General features: G+C 41.0%; 1 protein-coding gene across 1 annotated transcript in view; it reads right to left on the bottom strand.

Annotated features, from left to right (window-relative positions):
- Positions 1–14,718, bottom strand: part of LOC143766163 (cartilage oligomeric matrix protein-like) — an 883,353-nt gene extending 868,635 nt beyond the window's left edge. Inside the window, exon 1 of the mRNA XM_077253630.1 lies at positions 14,620–14,718. Within this exon, the coding sequence (XP_077109745.1) occupies positions 14,620–14,689 (70 nt within the window). The 5' untranslated portion in view covers positions 14,690–14,718. The remainder of the gene's footprint in view (positions 1–14,619) is intronic.
- Between the last annotated feature and the right edge of the window lie 391 nt (positions 14,719–15,109).

Here is a 15,109-nt window from a genome sequence, read left to right on the forward strand (position 1 = left end):
CTCTCCATTTGGCAGTTAGGATGCCAAAGGCACATTCCACTACTCTGCGTGCTCTGGTTAAACGGTAATTGAAAATTTTCTTCCTCTGGGTCAGTCCACTACTTCCAAAGGGTTTAAGCAAATGTGGGGAAAGCTGGAAGGCATCATCTCCAACACAAACAAATGGTAACGGTGGACCGGTGGTTCCAGGGAGAGGTCTAGGGGGTGGAAAATCAAATGTCTCTCCATATAAACGGCGCCCCATTGGTGAATTTTTAAAGATTTGTGAATCATTTGCACGTCCATACGCACCTATATCCACAGCGATGAACTTGCATTGTGCGTCAGCTATGGCCATCAACACAATAGAGAAATACTTCTTATAGTTATAAAACTGTGACCCAGAGCCTGAAGGTTTGACGATCCTTATGTGCTTTCCATCAACTGCTCCAACACAATTTGGAAACTGGCAAATCTGATGAAAAATTTGGGCGATCTCCAGCCACCTCTCCTGTGATGGCTCTGGGATGTATTCCACTTGTAGGCACTCCCACAATGCCCGGCAGGTATCTCTGATGATCCCCGAGATGGTGGATATCCCAAGTCGAAATTGAAAATGGAGGGATGAGAAGGACTCTCCAGTTGCAAGGAATCTGTTAACAAAAAGACAATACTTAATAAAAAAAATACAAAAAAAAACAACACAGTTATAAGTCTGATGAATGAGAATCATTTAATAAAAAAAATGACTTACCGAATAGTCACCATGAGACGCTCTGCTGGTGATATTGAGAATCGCATCTGGGTGTCTCGTCTCCGTATACAGTCTTCCACATAGCCCAATAAAAATTCAAAATTTTCAGCTCTCATCCTCACATAATTGAAGAACTTTTGAGGGTTTTCCCTTAGTTCCATGTAAAGCGTGGAATAAACACCACGGGTCATACGTTGTGCTGTGATGGGATGGATCCACAGCCTTCTCTTACGCCGCTGCCGTAGGATTCGCAGTCTTCGTTCCTCCCTCTCTCGAACGCTGACTGCCAACTGATTTGCCTCAAAAGTAAAATCTGCATAGATCTTTGCAATGTTCGCCAGGACTCCTTCCATTTCTGCCACTTTCTCTACAACCTTTCAAAGATGTGGTGTAAATACACGCTATATATAGTTTTCCAGAAGTTTCCAGTAGCCAATCACATTGAAATCCTCCCCTTTTTAAAAACGGATCCGTCAAAAAACGGTTGCAACGGATGTAAAAACGTTCACAACGGTTCTAACGGATCCGTTTTTTTAACGGATTAGGGCAGCTGATCCGTTAAAAAACCGGATCCGTTAGAACTGTTTTTGAACAAAATTTGACGGATCCGTCGATCCGCCACGATGTCGGACCCAACTGACGCCACACAACTGAAGTGTGAAAGAAGCCTAAGGGCCCCTTCACACTGTGCAATCAAAGTCTGAACGAGCGTTCGATTTGTGACGTTTATCCGTCCTCATTCCGAGGTTGCAAAGTGTGACATGGCGTTACGATTTGCGACGCAGCCCAGCATCGTACGATGTGAAAGAAAGAGCAGAACTTTCTTTCGTCGTAAATGTCCCGCTGTGGCGGTCGAAATCGTAGTATGTGACGGCGGTCATACGAGCTCGTAATGCGACTACGTGGGTTGGGCTTCCGCATACCTGTCTCCTGATTGGGCGTGACGTTTTAGCACGCCCATGCTGGTAATACGTCACGCTCGGAGTCGTAGGACTATGGCGGTGTGAAGGGTAGCGTACGATTGCGACGCGTGACGTTCACATCGCAACTACGTCAGAAAAAGCGTTAACATCGTAGAGTGTGACCGCTGGCTACGAGCTCGTACTGCGATGTCGAATATGACGCAAATGCGTCGTAATCGTAGCAGAATCGACCAGTGTGAAGGTACCCTTAGTCATGTGACAAAGCTCATTAGAGAGTCAATATTGACTTTTAAGATTGCTACTTTTAAGATTGCTAGTGCTATAGGTGGCACCAGAGTTCTAGTCCTCTTCCTCTCTGAAGAGACAATTTGCATAAATAGTTAAAGCATATCTGCACTTTCAGAATAAGCTGTACAATTATATGTCTTCTAGCTTACATTTTTTTACCAGTTTCCCCCTATATTTCCTGTCTCTAACTTTCTTTTGTTTCTTTTCTATTGTCTATTGTCTTTCTGTTGTCTGTGAATTAGTGAAGACATACTCCATTCTATGTCTTTAATAAACTGCACTCACAAAGAAGGATTTATGCTCTTCTTCTTTGTGTAGTACACAGACAGATGCAACAGCAGCATGTAGGACATTAGACCGCAATACTGAGCTGTGTACCTGTGGATCTAGCTCTAGGATAAGCTAAGATGATTTTTGCAAAAACCTGTAGCACAATCTTTTACTCTGGCTGTTTTCCTCTGCTACTTCCTCTTCCTCACACTCCCCTCTTCAAATACTTCAATATCAAGCTGTAACCTGATTCCTCAGTGAGCTTTTAGTCTTTCTGGACATGGAAAACACAGCATTGAGCTGTTTTTCAGAGTAAATAATGAGTTCAAGAGGAAGCAAGGAAACAAAGAAGTGACTAATAAGTGGTGTAAGAAGCATAATAATCTAAAATATATTACAGTTTCTTTTTTTGCTTGCATAATTGATTTATTCAATACTTATAATTTGGTTGAAAGTTACTTAGAAATTAATACTGTTCAGAATATATAGCCAAGGGATCTATCAGCTGAAACTTTACAAGTAAATGTAAGTATTGCACATGGAGCAAATTGTTACCTTAACATTTGGTAAGCTAGTCTATCAATACAGTGACCAGTGACTCACTAAGCTGTGGCAACATAGCATGTCATTCTAAGGCCGGGGTCACACTAGAGAGGAATATGGACGAGGGAGAGGCGCAAAAACAACTTATTGCACATGGACCAATGTTTCACTACGGGGCAGCTTCCATCAGCCGTATATTTCTAGGCCGTATTTCACGGGCTGAGAAAATCGCAGCATGCTGTGTTTGTCAGCGTATTGCGCAAAAAATCTGCCAATGAAAGTCTATGGGGGTGAGAAAAATATGGATTACACACGGACCAGCAGTGTGACTTGCAAGAAATACGCACCGATGTTCTATAGACAAGCCTGTAATTCAGTGCAGTGTACACTAACATCACACTGACAGGTTAGAATAGAAAAGATAAAATACATGACTACACACAGAATAGATATATATATATATATATATTGTGGTGATACGCTACCTGAGTGTGTGGGGGACACTCGCTTAGCATGGGATTTAAGCACTAAGGCACAATTTCTCCACTTAAACAGTCTACTCTGGTTTATTATACGTCATAAACCATAAACACAAACAGTTCATTATATATGGCTTATAAATCCTTCAGTGGTCACACTGGTATCCCTCCAGTCACCGGGTGACTGCACAGTTCAGCAATAGTTCTGTTTTCCCCATACCAGGGGTTACCTCTTAGGAACTCCTGCTCCACAGGTAGACTCCACGTCAGTCCAAGGTCCACAACAGAACCGTCCAGGTCGATGGTCTCACAGTGCTTCCAGGATGACTCAACCAGCCAGGAGCCTCCAACACTGACCATACATCAGGTCCACGGTCTCACAGTGCTTCCAGGACTTCAGTCCATACCAGGACAGTCCAACACCGACCGTCTAGGACCTTACACAGGAACCTCACAGGCACATGTGACCCACACCCTGGTCACATTACATACCTGTAACCACTCCCAGGGTGGGAGTGTGGGTGTGTGTGGCTAGTTCGACCCTCCCATCTCTCATAACTAGCCCTGCCAATCTCCCATTAGCATTAGACAACTATTTGTGGGACTACAGGTCCCAGCACACCAACTTAACTGCAGATTTACAGCGCAGAGTGACCTCCTCTGCGACACACATACCGGCCATTTATAATCCTGCCGGACTTTCTCTCATCACCATTATGCCTCCAAGCGCATCTTGAAGCGCACACACAGCGCCCCCTGGCTGTAACATTGGTCACTGCACCACAATATATATATATATATATATATATATATATATATATATATATATATATATATATATATCATTGACACACACATATATATATTTATATTTAATACAGAGCTAGATAGCATAAAAGCCAGTAATTCAAAATTATCAAACCCGACAGGATATGAGACATGGTTTACATACAGTAAACCATTTTATATCCATTATATTTTTACATATTCCTCACTAATAATGTTAGTAGTGTGTGTGTGCAAAATTTGGGAGCTCTAGATGTTAAAATAAAGGGTTAAATCACGGAGAAAACTGGTGTGGGCTCCCGCGCAATTTTCTCTGCCAGAGTGGGAAAGCCAGTGAGTGAAGGCAGATATTAATAGCCTAGAGATAGACCATGGTTATTGCCCCCCCTGGCTAAAAACATCTGCCCCCAGCGACCCCAGAAATAAATAAACACATGGGGGGTTTAATATCTTTATTGCACGCTCAATCCAACTGATGACCCTCGTTCTTCTGAAAAAAAAGGAAAAATAAAAAAACAACAATATCCCATACCTGTCCGCCGTACAGTCATGTCCTACGATGTAAATCCATCTGAATCCATCTGAACCCCTCCAGATGGATTTACATCATGGGACATTTTTTTATTTTTCCTTTTTTTTCAGAAGAACGAGGGTCTTCATTTGGATTGAGCGTGCAATAAAGATTTTAAAACCTCATGTGTTTATTTATTTTATTAACATACTTTATTCATAATGTGTGTGTGTGTGTTTTTAACCCTTTATTAATATTGTATTAATAATGGATAGGTGTCTTATTGACATCTCTCCATTATTAACCTGGCTTAATGTCACTTTACATTAGCAAGGTGATATTAACCCCTTATTACACCATATCCCACCGCTACTTGGGAGTGGAAGAGAGTGGCTAAGTGCCAGAATAGGCACATCTTACAGATGTGCCTTTTCTGGGGTGGCTGGGGGCAGATGTTTTTAGCTGGGGGGGACAATAACCATGGTCCATCTCTAGGCTATTAATATCTGCCCTCACTCACTGGCTTTCCCACTCTGACGGAGAAAATTGCACAAGAGCCAACACCTTTTTTTTCCGTGATTTAACCCTTTATTTTAACACCTAGCGCTCCCAAATTTTGCACACACACACACTACTAACATTATTAGTGAGGGATATGTAAAAATATAATGGATATGAAATGGTTTACTGTATGTAAAACATGTCTCATATCCTGTCGGGTTTGATAAGGAGATAGCAAAAGCCGGCAACTGAAATAACGGCTTTTCTGCTATCTAGCTCTGTATGAAATATAAATATATATATACTAGCTGTACTACCCGGCTTCGCCCGGGTTAATGACTGCTGTTAGCAAAATAGAATGTGTTAACAAAAATGTATTCTGCACACAAAAACCACAAAACAAATAGATAGAAATGTAATTATTAAAAGGCAAAAACTAAGCTAATAGAAGCATTTCACAACATATATTAGCTTTGTTATACTGAGAATGTCTTTGTTGCCTATATTAACCAATCAGAGCTCAGGTTAATTAACTGTAGCAAAATAGAAGCTGAGCTGTGATTGGTTGCTATTGGCAGCCTGATAAATCCCCAGCCAACAGGAAGCCCACCCCCTGGCAGTATATATTAGCTTACACATACACATAATAGACAGGTCATGTGACTGACAGCTGCCGTATTTCCTATATGGTACATTTGTTGCTCTTGTAGTTTGTCTGCTTATTAATCAGATTTTTATTTTTGAAGGATAATACTAGACTTGTGTGTGTTTTAGGGCGAGTTTCATGTGTCAAGTTGTGTGTGTTGAGTTGCGTGTGGCGACATGCATGTAGCGACTTTTGTGAGATGAGTTTTGTGTGGCGACATGCGTGTAGCAACATTTTGTGTGTCGAGTTGCATGTGACAGGTTAGTGTAGCAAGTTGTGTGCAGCAAGATTTGTGCATGGCGAGTTTTGCGCGTGGCGAGTTTTATGTGTGGTGCGTTTTGAGTATGTGCAAGTTTTGTGTGAGGCAACTTTTGCATGTGGTGCAACTTTTGTACATGTGGCAATTTTTCTGTGTGTGCAAGTTTTGCATGAGGTGAGTTTTCCATGAGGTGAGTTTTGCACGTGTGGCGAGTTTTGCGTGAGCCTAGTTTTGCATATGGCGAGTTTTGCATGTAGCGAGTTTTGCGCGTTGCGAGTTTTGAGTGGTGACTTTTGTGTTTCGACTTTTATGTGGCGAGGTTGGTGTGTGTGTGGTGAAATGTGTGCTGAGGGTCGTATATGTGTTCAAGCACGTGGTAGTGTGTGGCGCATTTTGTGTTTGTGTTCATATCCCCGTGTGTGGTGAGTATCCCATGTCGGGGCCCCACCTTAGCAACTGTACGGTATATACCCTTTGGCGCCATCGCTCTCATTCTTTAAGTCCTCATTGTTCACATCTGGCAGCTGTCAATTTTCCTCCAACACTTTTCCCTTCACTTTTTCCCCATTATGTAGATAGGGGCAAAATTGTTTGGTGAATTGGAACGCGCGGGGTTAAAATTTCACCTCACAACATAGCCTATGACGCTCTCGGGGTCCAGACGTGTGACTGTGCAAAATTTTGTGGCTGTAGCTGCGACGGTGCAGATGCCAATCCCGGACATACACACATACATACATACACACATTCAGCTTTATATATTAGATATACCTGTATGTAATCTCCTGTATATAGTATATACCTGTGTGTCATCTCGCCTATATATAGTATATATCTGTGTGTCATCTCCTCCTGTATATAGTATATACCTGTATGTCATCTCCTCCTATACATAGCATATACCTGTATGTCATCTCCTCCTGTATATACTATATACCTGTAGGTAATCTGCTCCTGTATATAGTATATACCTGTGTGTCATCTCCTCCTGTATATAGTATATACCTGTATGTCATCTCGTCCTGTATGTAGTATGTACCTGTATGTCATCTCCTCCTCTATATAGTATATACCTGTGTGTCATCTCTCCTGTATATAGTATATATCTGTGTGTCATCTCCTCCTGTATATAGTATATACCTGTGTGTCATCTCCCCTGTAAATAGTATATACCTGTGTGTCATCTCCTCCTGTATATAGTATATATCTGTATGTCATCTCCTCCTGTATTAGACCTCGTTCACACGTTATTTGGTCAGTATTTTTACCTCAGTATTTGTAAGCTAAAATGGCAGCCTGATAAATCCCCAGCCAACAGTAAGCCCACCCCCTGGCAGTATATATTAGCTCACACATACACATAATAGACTGGTCATGTGACTGACAGCTGCCGGATTCCTATATGGTACATTTGTTGCTCTTGTAGTTTGTCTGCTTATTAATCAGATTTTTATTTTTGAAGGATAATACCAGACTTGTGTGTGTTTTAGGGCGAGTTTCGTGTGTCAAGTTGTGTGTGTTGAGTTGCGTGTGGCGACATGCATGTAGGGACTTTTGTGAGATGAGTTTTGTGTGGCGACATGCGTGTAGCAACTTTTTGTGTGTCGAGTTGCATGTGACAGGTTAGCGTTGTGTGCAGCAAGTTTTGCGCATGGCGAGTTTTGCGCGTGGCGAGTTTTATGTGTGGTGCCTTTTGAGTATGTGCAAGTTTTGTGTGAGGCAACTTTTGCATGTGTTGCAACTTTTGTGCATGTGGCAATTTTTCTGCGTGTGGCAATTTTTCTGCGTGTGCAAGTTTTGCGTGTGGCGAGTTTTCCATGAGGTGAGTTTTGCACGTGTGGCGAGTTTTGCATGTAGAGAGTTTTGCGCGTGGCGAGTTTTGAGCGGCGACTTTTGTGTTTCTACTTTTATGTGGCGAGGTTGGTGTATGTGTGGTGAAATGTGCGCTGAGGGTGGTATATGTGTTCGAGCACGTGGTAGTATGTGGCGCATTTTGTGTGTGTGTTCATATCCCCGTGGTGGTGTGGTGATTATCCCATGTTGGGGCCCCACCTTAGCAACTGTACAGTATATACTCTTTGGCGCCATCGCTGTCATTCTTTAAGTCCCCCTTGTTCACATCTGGCAGCTGTTAATTTGCCTCCAACACTTTTCCTTTCATTTTTTCCCCATTATGTAGATAGGGGCAAAATTGTTTGGTGAATTGGAAAGCGCGGGGTTAAAATTTCACCTCACAACATAGCTTTGATGCTCTCAGGGTCCAGACGTGTGACTGTGCAAAATTTTGTGCCTGTAGCTGCGACGCCTCCAACACTTTTCCTTTCACTTTTTCCCCATTATGTCGATAGGGGCAAAATTGTTTGGTGAATTGGAAAGCGCGGGGTTAAAATTTCACCTCACAACATAGCCTATGACGCTCTCGGGGTCCAGACGTGTGACTGTGCAAAATTTTGTGGCTGTAGCTGCGACGGTTCAGATGCCAATCCCGGACATACATACATACATACATACATACACACACACACACATTCAGCTTTATATATTAGATATACTAGATTGTGGCCCGATTCTAACGCATCGGGTATTCTAGAATATGCATGTCCCCGTAGTATATGGACAATGATGATTCCAGAATTCGCGGCAGACTGTGCCCGTCGCTGATTGGTCGAGGCAACCTTTATGACATCATCGTCACCATGGCAACCATTATGACATCTACGTCGATACTGTGCCCGTCGCTGATTGGTCGAGGCGAATTCGCGACAGACTGTGCCCGTCGCTGATTGGTCGAGGCAACCTTTATGACATCATCGTCGCCATGCTGTGCCCGTCGCTGATTGGTCGAGGCCTGGCGGCCTCGACCAATCAGAGACGCGGGATTTCCAGGACAGACAGACAGACAGACAGACAGACAGACAGAAAAACCCTTAGACAATTATATATATAGATATATATATATGTGTGTGTCTCACTGACTGTATATACAGTACAGACCAAAAGTTTGGACACACCTTCTCATTTAAAGATTTTTCTGTATTTTCATAACTATGAAAATTGTATATTCACACTGAAGGCATCAAAACTATGAATTAACACATGTGGAAATATATACTTAGCAAAAAAGCATGAAGCAACTGAACTTATGTCTTATATTCTAGATTCTTCAAAGTAGCCACCTTTTGCTTTGATGACTGCTTTGCACACTCTTGGCATTCTCTTGATGAGCTTCCAGTGGTAGTCACTGGGAATGGTCTTCCAACAATCTTGAAGGAGTCCCCAGAGATGCTTAGCACTTGTTAGCCCTTTTGCCTTCACTCTGCAGTCCAGCTCACCCCAAACCATCTCAATTGGGTTCAGGTCTAGTGACTGTGGAGGCCAGGTCATCTGGCGTAGCACCCATCACTCTCCTTCTTGGTCAAATAGCCCTTACACAGCCTGGAGGTGTGTTTGGGGTCATTGTCCTGTTGAAAAATAAATGATGGTCCAACTAAACGCAAACCGGATGGAATAGCATGCGGCTGCAAGATACTGTGGTAGCCATGCTGGTTCAGTATGCCTTCAATTTTGAATAAATCCCCAACAGTGTCACCAGCAAAGCACCCCCACACCATCACACCTCCTCCTCCATGCTTCACGGTGGGAACCAGGCATGTAGAGTCCATCCGTTCACCTTTTCTGCGTCGCACAAAGACACGGTGGTTGGAACCAAAGATCTCAAATTTGGACTCATCAGACCGAAGCACAGATTTCCACTGGTCTAATGTCCATTCCTTGTGTGCTTTAGCCCAAAAAAGTCTCTTCTGCTTGTTGCCTGTCCTTAGCAGTGGTTTCCTATCAGCTATTTTACCATGAAGGCCTGCTTGCTCAAAGTCTCCTCTTAACAGTTGTTGTAGAGATGTGTCTGCTGCTAGAACTCTGTGTGGCATTGACCTGGTCTCTAATCTGAGCTGCTGTTAACCTGCGATTTCTGAGGCTGGTGACTCGGATAAACTTATCCTCAGAAGCAGAAGTGACTCTTGGTCTTCCTTTCCTGGGGCGGTCCTCATGTGAGCCAGTTTCTTTGTAGCGCTTGATGGTTTTTGCCACTGCACTTGGGGACAAAGTTTTCCCAATTTTTTGGACTGACTGACCTTCATTTCTTAAAGTAATTATGACCACTCGTTTTTCTTTCCTTAGCTGCTTTTTTCTTGCCATAATACAAATTCTAACAGTCTATTCAGTAGGACTATCAGCTGTGTATCCACCAGACTTCTGCACAACACAACTGATGGTCCCAACACCATTTATAAGGCAAGAAATCCCACTTATTAAACCTGATAGGACACAACTGTAAAGTGAAAACCATTCCTGGTGACTGCCTCTTGAAGCTCATCAAGAGAATGCCAAGCGTGTGCAAAGAAGTCATCAAAGGAAAAGGTGGCTACTTGGAAGAACCTAGAATATAAGACATATTTTCAGTTGTTTCACACTTGTTTGTTAAGTATAGAATTCCACATGTGTTAATTCATAGTTTTGATGCCTCCAGTGTGAGTGATTGTACAATTTTCATAGTCATGAAAATACAGAAAAATCTTTAAATGAGAAGGTGTGTCCAAACTTTTGGTCTGTACTGTATGTTTTCACGAATATTTGAGCCCATGGATCCATTCTATGTCCATTTTGCAAGCCGGCGATTCTCGCCGTATGGATGCCATACGAATGCCATACGGATGACACGGAAAATTTTTGGAGAAAAAATCGCATCCTCGCATTGAATACGGATCACTGTTCAGGAACTTTTCTGCGTATTTCGGCTGTATTTTGATACGTTAGGTGTGACCCCGGCCTTAGGCCTACAGCATTAGAATAAAATGCTTCATTAAAGATATAGCATGTACACCAGAAAATAACGCAACCAATAAAAGATTACTGCTAGCTTAATTAAAAATATTATTTTTAAATAAAAACACACAAGGTAGATATTAGGATCATGATAACATGATAAATAAAATGGGTTTGACAGCCCTTATTAAGAGACAACCCCCATGACAGTTTGTCCTGCTTTCATAATCCACTTATCTTGCTATCAGGAGAAAATGAGGAACCATGATGGATATATCAGGTACTCCAATGCTACTCCCTAATGTGACTCTCCTTTCTGGTTTCCATAGGAGCTACAGATTGTGCATTACCCTGTTTAACCCCTTAGCGATCGAGACAATTTTGATCTTCATGACCAAGTCAAATTTTACATTTCTGACCACTGTCACTTTAAGTGGTAATAACTCTGGAACGCTTCAACGGATCCCACTGATTCTGCGACTGTTTTTTCCCGACATATTGTACTTCATGATATTGGTAAAATGTCTTCTATGTGACTTGTGTATATTTATGAAGAAATGGAAATTTGGCAAAAATATTGAAAATATTGCAATTTTCAAACTTTTAATGTTGTGCCCTTAAATCAGAGAGTTATGTTACACAATATAGTTCATACATAACATTTCTCATATGACTACTTTACATCAGCATAATTTTGGAAATGTTTTTTTGTTAGGAAGTTAGAAGGTATGCTCCTTCACTTCCAAGGATTTCCCCCACATATAAGGTATTGGCATGCTCAGGAGATATTGCCCAACAAATTTTGTGATCCATTTTCTCTTATTATTAGTGTTGGGCATTCCGATACCGCAAGTATCGGGTATCGGCCGATACTTGCGGTATCGGAATTCCGATACCGAGATCCGATACTTTTGTGGTATCGGGAATCGGTATCGGATCCATATTACTGTGTAAAATAAAGAATTAAAATAAAAAATATTGAGATACTCACCTCTCCGGAGGTCCCTGGACATCACCGCTGGTAACCGGCAGCCTTCTTTGCTTAAAATGAGCGCGTTTAGGGCCTTCCATGACGTCACGGCTTCTGATTGGTCGCGTGCCGCTCATGTGACCGCCACGCGACCAATCACAAGCCGTGACGTCATTCTCAGGCCCTAAACTCCTCATTCTATGAATTTAAGACCTGAGAATGACGTCGCGGCTTGTGATTGGTCGCGTGGCGGTCACATGAGCGGCACGCGACCAATCAGAAGCCGTGACGTCATGGAAGGCCCTAAACGCGCTCATTTTAAGCAAAGAAGGCTGCCGGTTACCAGCGGTGATGTCCAGGGGCCTCCGGAGAGGTGAGTATATCAATATTTTTTATTTTAATTCTTTATTTTACACAGTAATATGGATCCCAGGGCCTGAAGGAGAGTTTCCTCTCCTTCAGACCCTGGGAACCATCAGGATACCTTCCGATACTTGGTGTCCCATTGACTTGTATTGGTATCGGGTATCGGTATCGGCGATATCCGATACTTTTCGGGTATCGGCCGATACTATCCGATACCGATACTTTCAAGTATCGGACGGTATCGCTCAACACTACTTATTATGCTTGTGAAAATAAAAAAGTTTGGATCTGAAGTAAATTTTTTGTGAAAAAGATAAATATTCATTTTTTCCTTCCACATTGCTTCAGTTCTTGTGAAGCAACTGAAAGGTTAATAAACTTCTTGAATGTGGTTTTGAACACCTTGAAGTTTTTAGTATGGTGTCACTTTTGGGTATTTTCTGTCATATAGACCCCTCAAAGTCACTCCAAATGTGTTGTGGTCACTAAAAAAATGGTATTGTAAATTTTTGGGGAAAAATAAGAAATCGCTGGTCAACTTTTAAAGTTTGACTTTTTGAACGCAAAATTGTCTGGAATCGAGATCAGACGCCATGTCAAATTTGGAGAGCCCCTGATGTGCCTAAACAATGGAAACCCCCCACAAGTGCCCCCATTTTTGCAACCACACCCCTCATGGATTTTATCCAGGGGTTTAGTGAGCATTTTGAAAAACAAGGTATGACACAATATTTGATAACATTAGGTTGACATATTGAATACATCGTCATTGGTGTTGAGCACACGTGCTCGCTGTTCCAGTGTGCATCTGGTGCTCGGGTATACACCGAGTATCGCATGTGCTTGAGTTATATGTTTCATAGCTGTTATAAACCCAAGAAAACCAACATGTGGGGATCAGCAATACTCCGTACATACCCGAGTTCCTGATGCAAACTTGAGTAGCAAGCACTTGCGCTCAACACTAGCCATCATATCTTCATCAATTTTTTTATTTTTTATTTTTTTTCCACTTTTGAAAAAACTTTTGAAAAACAACAAAATTTTAACTCCAACCCAACCCTAACCCCAACAATAACAGCAAAGAATAGAAGAAAAAAAAATGATTGTATAATTTTTATCTAACTAAGGGGGTGACAAACTGGGATTTTATTTACTATTTTTTATTTTGATCAAAGGGAATCAATAGGAAAAAATTCCTATTATTGTTGGGACCAGCTGGCAGATCTCGGCGGGTGCACTATGCATGCATTTTTTCTAGGAAGATTATGCAGAGGGCCGGGAGACAGAGTGGGAGGGCCCTGGGGATGGCGGAGGTAATGTGGGGCTCAAGGGAACCCCATTTGTCTTTTCTCTGCTATGTTAGATCATATCAGAAAAGGGAGAAATTGATTTTAAATCAGGATTTTTTTTGTGATCTCTGTTCTCAAAAGATTTTCTGATGTTGGGTGGCACTATACCCTTATTTCTCAGCGTAGTTAAAAAGCAGGGCTGAGGAATAAGTACCCTTAACTTCCTCTGTTAAAAGGCATATCTGTGATCGTTAAAGGGTTAACCCAAATTCCAATGCAAGCAAAAACCAAGTGGGTACTAACCTTATACCTGAGATTAGTCGATAGCTTACCAAAAACAATTGGTACAAAAGCACAAAGTATGTAAAAAAGAAAGGGATCACCTAAAAATTCTTTAATCAAAAACTTAAGCAAGCCAAAGGTTAACAATTAAAAAAAACCTCACAGGCTGTGACCTATCCTATCTATCCAAAGCAGGATCAAAACAGTCAATATGGTGCATATGTAATGATATATAAAGGAAAATAAACAATCAATATAGCACACATAAGACAAAATGTAAGGACATGCCTAAATATAGTAATAAATAATATGGTCTACAGAAGCAAGGCATGGCTCAGCATGCCAAAGATGTATAGCCATATATGAATAATTACCAAACAAGATATATTGGAGGCACAAGCAAGGGGATACTTCCAATATAGATATAACGTAGACCAAGGCATAGTAAAAAAAACTGTATATAAAGTAATAGGAAAAATAGGGGAAGGAGCTCCACATATATCGCCACCAAAATCGTGGCTTCCTCAGGTGCAGATACAAACTACTTAAAAGAGCATTTCAAAAGGGACAAGTTTTTCTATGCAACTTTTAAAAAAGTGGATTGAGAATGAATGCAGGACTCATTAAAACATATTATTGGACACTTTCTTAAAGAATGAAGAAAATTAAACTGTCTAATATTTTAATAGATGCTATAATGTGAATTTCCATTTTGCTGAAACTTACAAATTATTTATGATAATTTATAATGCCAAACATTTTTCTACAGCACATCAAATATGTATAATGAAATATTTGACTAGCATTTATTTCCATTCACAAATTATTCATTTTATGAATCTAGGCATATAGCTCTACTTATATTGGGCACAGATTCAATCAATGAAAACTGATACACTAAATAAAAATGTATTTGATTTTATATTACCAATTTAAAATTATTACATACCTCTTCCAGATACCAACTGGCAGGATCCATACAAACTATAAAAGAACAAGAGAAATATTATTGGAAGCATAGTGAGATATCTGTGCCACTGCCTGCACTTCCTCCCTGCACAAAGTCTCTTTGGATCTGTGGCTAAGGTTTCATGTATTTAACGGCTGAATTTTTTTATTACCCTTGGCTGAAGGTCAAGATTGGCTACAGTGCTGTAAAACACCAATTTCTCATTCTATCCAAACATCTTTTTTTTTACTTCCCAACATTAAATTAAAGTTAATGAGCTAGCAAATATGAAAACATGTTTATATTTACATCTGCTGCTTAAAAGTTTGTGAACCCTTCAGAATTTTTCTGATTTCTGCCTAAATTTAACCTACATCAGATTTTAACACAAATCCTAAAGGTACATAAAGAGAACCAAATAAAACAAATGAGTAAAGAATATGAAGACTTTAGATCATTTCCACAATTAAAAAGCTACAAAATCACATTT

The sequence above is a fragment of the Ranitomeya variabilis genome, chromosome 1, assembly GCF_051348905.1.
Source record: "Ranitomeya variabilis isolate aRanVar5 chromosome 1, aRanVar5.hap1, whole genome shotgun sequence".
NCBI classification, from domain to species: Eukaryota; Metazoa; Chordata; class Amphibia; order Anura; family Dendrobatidae; genus Ranitomeya; species Ranitomeya variabilis.